The sequence below is a fragment of the Rutidosis leptorrhynchoides genome, chromosome 3, assembly GCF_046630445.1.
Source record: "Rutidosis leptorrhynchoides isolate AG116_Rl617_1_P2 chromosome 3, CSIRO_AGI_Rlap_v1, whole genome shotgun sequence".
NCBI lineage: Eukaryota > Viridiplantae > Streptophyta > Magnoliopsida > Asterales > Asteraceae > Rutidosis > Rutidosis leptorrhynchoides.
In genome coordinates, this window is record NC_092335.1 from 104,002,283 (window position 1) to 104,009,266 (window position 6,984).

At 33.8% G+C, this 6,984-nt stretch overlaps 1 protein-coding gene across 3 annotated transcripts; it reads left to right on the forward strand.

Annotated features, from left to right (window-relative positions):
* Window positions 1–242: 242 nt before the first annotated feature.
* On the forward strand, window positions 243–3,480 carry LOC139896606 (protein PIN-LIKES 3-like). Of its 3 annotated transcripts, none has more exons than XM_071879253.1 (11): window positions 243–292; window positions 496–581; window positions 1,236–1,329; window positions 1,591–1,715; window positions 1,809–1,930; window positions 2,018–2,179; window positions 2,273–2,362; window positions 2,461–2,561; window positions 2,638–2,690; window positions 2,795–2,980; window positions 3,089–3,480. In XM_071879253.1, exons 4-11 carry the CDS (start codon window positions 1,598–1,600, stop codon window positions 3,211–3,213), a joined length of 957 nt encoding a protein of 318 aa, XP_071735354.1. In that variant the 5' UTR covers window positions 243–292; window positions 496–581; window positions 1,236–1,329; window positions 1,591–1,597; the 3' UTR covers window positions 3,214–3,480. The 3 variants fall into 3 exon arrangements, with proteins under 3 accessions (XP_071735354.1, XP_071735353.1, XP_071735352.1); XM_071879252.1 differs by having other exon boundaries at window positions 249–292; window positions 1,236–1,315; XM_071879251.1 differs by having other exon boundaries at window positions 249–581; window positions 1,236–1,315.
* The last annotated feature ends 3,504 nt before the right edge of the window (window positions 3,481–6,984 follow it).

Here is a 6,984-nt window from a genome sequence, read left to right on the forward strand (position 1 = left end):
GGCTCGAACGCAAGACTTTCGAGACCTCTAAGGCCCATAAAATGAGTAGATATACTCAAGATAAATATTTTGCAACGCACGATAGTCAAACTCTTAACTTTCTTTGTCACTACCACTACGTCAACACCTTTAGGTCAATATATTAATATTAATATTAATATTAATATTATACTCCATATTATTAGATAGATCTATTAATATTAATATTAATTAATTATTATTTGATTGAGTAGTTAGGCATACCGATTAATGCTTATGGGTTGGCGCAACATTCAAGCAGGCAACGTAGTAGGTAGAAGTTTGGGTATCTCCTATATATAGCAGACATGCAATGATTTAATTATGTTTGATCAATCAAAATTTATTGTATTTATATTTATATTAATATTAATATTAATATAATATAATATTACTTTTTCAACTTTCTGGAATTTGTTCTTGAAACGATGGGGTTTGTTGATCTATTTTGTGCTGCTTCTATGCCTGTTCTGAAAGTCCTAATTGTTACTGCACTTGGATCTTTTCTTGCTTTGGATTCGATCAATATTTTAGGACAAAGTGCAAGGAAACAAGTAAATGAAGTAAGTTTTTTGTTTTTTTTTTTTTTTTTTTTTTTTTTTCAGTTCTTCAAGTTTATATATATAAATATAAATAAATTATAAATAAGAAAGTACTACAGTATGATAATGACGGTTGAGCAGACAGGATCTTTGAATGAAAGGGGGGTGGCAGTGGTAGTATCGATTTGCATTGTTGAGTTGTACCGTACAAATATTTATTGCATTTTTTACTTGTTTCTTGTTGACATCTGATATTATTCCTTCTGGCTTCAAAGTTTTGCTGATTCTGGAATCTTGCTAAATAGATTCAAGATTCCATTTTTTTGTTTATGTGTTATCATATCACAAAATTGTTACTCGTATTATTTTGCTATGGATAGTACTTTTAGACTTTTAGTATTAGTATGACTTGCATCTTAGTACTAGCATTTTTGGAACTCTCCCAAGATAAGCTACTCATTAGTGTCTTGATATAGCATTTTTTCTAACTGAGAAAGAGTCAGAAACGGACACAGAATAGCTTATTCTGGTTAAATTGCGTAAATGTTATAAAAAACTCGACTTTTCGGATAGGCTAACATGAAAAAAACTTATCCATTTATTCTTGAAACACACTGTTTACAATACATCTTTGATTTCCTTTTTTGGTCTTACAAAACTGTCTTTTGTGAACAGCTTGTATTCTTTGTGTTCAACCCAGCACTTGTTGGCAGCAACTTGGCCAAAACAATTACTTACGAAAGCCTCGTCGCATTGTAAGTTTTCATCGGTGAGTTCCGATCATGTTGTTTAACTGCTCTGCCTAGTTACCTTAGTACAGTTTGTTTAAAGTTCGTTTAATGTCATTTTATATTGTCCCAAAAAAATAAAAATTTAATCTGATTTCATGTTATACAATAGTTTTGAGAACAAACAGTACACTTGTAGATAGTCAATAGTTTAGGCATTTAGGTGTTGTTACATTTCAGTGTAATTTGAATATCAGGGTGTACAAATTCTCTAGAGATCTAAAGTGTTTGTGATATATCAGGTGGTTTATGCCTGTAAATATTCTTCTAACATTTATAATTGGGTCGGCGCTTGGATGGGTGCTTATGATCATCGCCAAACCGCCTCAACATCTAAAAGGCCTTATCCTTGGTGCCTGTTCAGCAGGTAATTTACTAACTTGTACTGTCCAAATTTGAAGCATTAAATGATTAAATGGATATAAATGATCAAATTTCTATATATGATTTTAAATAATAGGGAACCTGGGAAACATGCTTTTGATCATAGTACCAGCTGTATGCAAAGAAAAAGGAACTCCCTTTGGAGATTCTGATGTTTGTTCTGAGTTTGGAACTGCATATGCTTCACTATCTATGGCTGTAAGAATTTCGACATACCATAATTTCTATAAAAAAATGTTTATTATTTGAAATAGTTAATTAAAGACATATTCGATTGATTTTCAGATTGGAGCTATATTTTTGTGGAGTTATGTTTACAACCTAGTACGCGTTTTCTCGAAAGATTCTACTACAAACGAAGCAGTAATCATGCAAGAGGATTTGGTCCAGCCTTTGCTTCCTTCAACAGAGTCTGATTCTTCCATTAAAATCGAGGGACGAATGAAGGTTGTTATTTGTTTCTTAATCTTGATCTCACCCATTTCTCAGTTGAATTATTTGTGTAACCAGCCTTAAATGTTGAAATTTGGTTTGTGTTAGGTGATTTTGAATTCGATGAAGCGAAAATGGAGTGACATTTCAAGACATGTCAACTTGAAGGCCGTGTTTGCACCATCGACTTCTGGAGCGGTATACTGCTTTTTGAAGTCTTGGTTATAGTTATCAATTTATAATGATTGAAAACCGTGAAACATGATATTTTTTGTTTTTGTTGTACTTCGTAACAGATTGTGGGGTTTGTGGTTGGAACAATCGGACCGATGCGACGGTTACTGATAGGGACCACAGCTCCTCTTAGAGTGTTTCAGGATTCAGCATCCTTAGTAGGGTATGATCTCTTGAACCTTTTCTAATTTTTTATTATTATAGAAAAACAGAAATAACTAACGGGCCGAATCTCTCAGGGACGCAGCGATTCCGGCAGTGACGTTGGTTGTGGGAGCGAACCTCGTAAAAGGTAATAAATCTGTTCAGTGGCGAATTCAGGATTTTTCAATTCAAGTGTGAATTCATGTAGTATTCGTACAGAAGTTTTTTGATGTTGATATATTTGATTTTCAGGTCTAAAAGGGTCTGGTATCGCGTTACCAATTGTGTTTGGAATTGCAGCAGTTCGGTATATTTTCTTGCCGCTTTTTGGAATTTTAATCGTGAAAGGAGCGCTTTATTTCGGATTAGTACATGCAGATCCTCTGTATCTTTTTGTTCTTCTACTACAGTTTGCACTTCCACCAGCCATGAACATTGGTATGAGCTCTATATATTTAGTTATGTCTCATGTAAATTATTATTATTATTTTTTTTTTTTATTTATTTAAACATGTACGAATTTGTTAAAACTTGTTAATATGACAGGTACCATAACACAGTTATTTGGTGCTGGTGAGAGTGATTGTTCTGTAATTATGTTATGGACTTATGGTTTGGCGTCAATCTCACTTACCCTTTGGTCAACCTTCTTCATGTGGCTCGTCGCTTGATCAGTCAGATTGACAAACTATGATGATTCGTTTGATGGTTAATTTGTTAGCAATATGTAGAAATAGACATTATCACTCAATGGTTTGGTTTTAGATTAGTTTGAGTTTTTAAAAAAAGTGATTTAAAGCGATTTAATCTGCAACTGTTCAGAAAAAAAGATTATTGGGAGTTTACTACCGAACCTGATGACCAGAAATACTCGTGTTGCGTTTGGTACTATTTGACAAAAATGAATTGTAATACATCCCAGAGAATAATATAGCTTGTGCCAGTGACTATACGTAGTTTTCTTCAGTGTTGTTTGTTTTTTAGTCTCCAGATCTTGCTATGTTTCATGTTTGCACGCACGAAAACGTTGTTACTGCAGATTATTTGTTTATCTAAAGACATAAGATGTATAATGTGTTATTACGTCTGCAAACTCACAGTACAAGGATAAGTACTACAAACGGGATTAACTTATTTTGTTGACATAAAAATTAACAGTCTTCACCTTTAGGCCACATATTCTCTACATACCTTAAGCCACATCTACTTTTAGGCCATATTTAACAAAGTAGGCCATATTTAACATCTTCTCTACTACTGACATGGTCTCTACTACTGACATGGTCCGAAGATCTTTAGACAAAAACATCTTAAAAAAACAAACAACACCTTCATTTGTTAGTGCATTTATCATGAATATGGTATATAGTTCTCTTAACATTATAAACATTGTATATTACATAGCATTACTTAAACTTCATCAAATAGAATACTACATTTAACCTTCAAATTCAAGCACAAAGAGTTGAATATCCAAGCAACATGCAAGTTTTTACATACACACAATTCAGATATAAAGTTGTTCATCTGTTAATAAATTTATTAAATAAAATAAAAGTTACAGTACATGTCGATTAATGTCAAGCACTTAAGGATCAACTAATCCTTCCAACACGACGAGTTCATCCAAGAGTGACAGTTTCTCCTCCTCAAGAGATGTAACTGCATCTTCAACCTCTTTTGTTTCTCTTCCCAAATGGAAGCTTTCTTCCTCCAGCATCAAGTATTTGCGCCTCAGGGAACGATACTCATTACCACTAGAAGAATCCGGTAAAGAATCTGACGTTGACTTTTCTTGTTGGAAGATTTGGGCTGGTTCGTTTATCGAGCTTCTCTTGGACGGGCGAATTACTTCATGTGCAGTCATTGAATACTTTTCTTGAGGCGGATTCTTTAGAAGCTTTGGTGTAGCGGGTTTCCTTTTTATTTGCTTTGGTACTATTGTTTCGTCAACTGAAACTATCACATGGTCTTGCATTTTCTGAGTTCCGGTAAATCAACCTGAACATAAGAGAAAGATAGATTGAAAACCATTTGAACTAGGGACACAGTTGCATTCTCGAGTTTTTTTTTTTTTTTTTTAACAGAAAGGAAAGGAAACCGACATATTAAAAAATAATAGTGATTCTCGATTTTTAATTTTAAATGGAAAGGAGAAGAGTGTAGAGGATTAGAAAGGATATTACATTTATATATTGTTAACAACACTCTCCGCCCATATTTGGACGGATTAGGAAGGATAGTAAAATAACCTCATTCCCTTTCTTTTCCACTCCTTTCCGCTTAAAAATGAACTCGAGAATACTCCTATTAAACAGACGATGTATTCACACTATTTTGGGCAATCTATTCCTTTGAATCATAACAAGATGAAGACTAATCACATTAAATTAGTCTTATTAGGCTCCTTCTATCTACATTACGCCTCTAAGTTTCTTGTACAAGTTGCAGGTCCATATAAAGGTATCACTGAATCAACATAAATCTTAAGTCAATCACGGAATTCATGCATAAACTAACAAATTAACGATAGCTGTGGTTAAAGACTAATCAACCTTCCAATGGAGTACCAAATAATTTCAAGGTATACTTCTGTATTACAGTAGTTTGTAACCTCCAATTAAGTTCCTTTAAACAGGATTTCATGGATTAACTAAGAGTGTATGACTACAAGCACAAACTTAATGTAGCATATAAACCATAGTATTAATCACGATCTAGTTACAAATCTATCAGATGCATCCTATTATTTTATTTTATTATTCATTATATTATAAATATAAAAGATTAGAATTAAATCCATATCAATATCAATTTCTAGGTAAAGAGCTACAGGTTTGGAATTGAACTAAAGTTTACCTATGATTTTGCGATACTAATTGTTCTTCTAGCTTCAATTGATTACAGATGATCAACAATAGCAAAAAACATGTAATAAACCCTAAGTAGCGAAATATTGCCAGACCAGGACGAAATTACATTCTGACGAGTGATAAGCAAATGAAATAAGCGGAGAAAGAGTAATCAAACAATCGAATTAGGGCACAACTGCTGTGGATCACCGGAGAATTAGAGAAAACCAGCTACAGAATGAAATGGCAACAAGAAGATGAGCTGAACCTTGATCTCACCACCAATAAACTGTAAGGAACCAATCATATCATATAAAATTAAAATTAGGGAGATGACACATATACATGTACACCAAAATTACCTATTTTAACATTAACTAGTTTACGACTCTCGCTTCGCGCTGGCGGTTCAGTTTTCAATGTATTTTAGTGCATTTAGTTTGTAAAATTATTTCGTGGCTAAAATGATGTCGTTGAAGCGCAACTCGAGTCGAACTAAAAGGTATAATTCGTGAAAGATTTAAATGTTATTTTAAATTAACAATATATGTGCTATGTACATCTCCGCGTTTCGCTATGAAATTGTCGACTTTTAAAAATTTAACGCAAAATCAACGTGTATGAAAAGTACCTCAAATATTTAGCGTTTTAAAAAAAAAAAAAAATCATTTTGCGTATAGTTAGTGACATTGTGTTCCTAAAATTATTTCGAGTTTAACGATGGTGTCGGAAAATTTTAACTCGTTGCGAGCGAGAAGATATGACCCGTTGAATATTTGGGTGGAGTTTAGTTAAGATTTTTTATGAAAACGGTTATTTGACATTTTACTCCCCTGTTTGGGGCGGTTTTAATTTTTGAACAAAGTTTGGGGGTTTTTTTGGAAAAAGGAAAAAAAAGGTGAAAACAAAAAAAAAATAAAAAAAAGTGAAAGGACGAAATATATTATATAATATTATTATAGTTATAATAACGGGGAGGCGGGTCGGGTCGGGTCGGGGTAAAGGGGTAGGGTTGTGGGGTGTTTTGTATTTTCTCGAGGGTGTGGGGTTTTTTTAGAAAAATTGGGGAGGGGCCGATTCGTACTTTGAATAAAGTTTGAGGTCCTTAGTGTGAGATTGAGATAGTCCAAAATAGTAGTATTGGGGAGGGGGCCGATTCGTACGTTGGATAAAGTTTGGGAGCCTTAGTGTGAGATTGAGATAGTTCAAATAGTACTATTCATTTGGACTATCTCAATTAGATATAAGGTATAGTGTGGGGTTTTTTTAGGAAAATTGGGGAGGGGCCGATTCGTACTTTAAATAAAGTTTGAGGTCCTTAGTGTGAGATTGAGATAGTCCAAAAAAGTAGTATTGGGGAAGGGGCCGATTCGTACGTTGGATAAAGTTTGGGGGCCTTAGTGTGAGATTGAGATAGTCCAAATAGTACTATTCATTTGGACTATATCAATTAGATATAAGGTATAGTGTGGGGTTTTTTTAGGAAAATTGGGGAGGGGTCGATTCGTACTTTGAATAAAGTTTGTGGTTCTTAGTGTGAGATTGAGATAGTCCAAAGTAGTAGTGTTGGGAAGGGGGCCGATTCGTACG

Coding starts and splice junctions, on each gene's coding strand:
- LOC139896606 (XM_071879251.1), top strand. CDS start 447: ATGGGGTTTGTTGATCTATTTTGTGCTGCTTCTATGCCTGTTCTGAAA. Junction 1,316..1,590: donor TACGAAAGCCTCGTCGCATT/GTAAGTTTTCAT, acceptor GTGATATATCAG/GTGGTTTATGCCTGTAAATA. Junction 1,931..2,017: donor ATGCTTCACTATCTATGGCT/GTAAGAATTTCG, acceptor ATTGATTTTCAG/ATTGGAGCTATATTTTTGTG.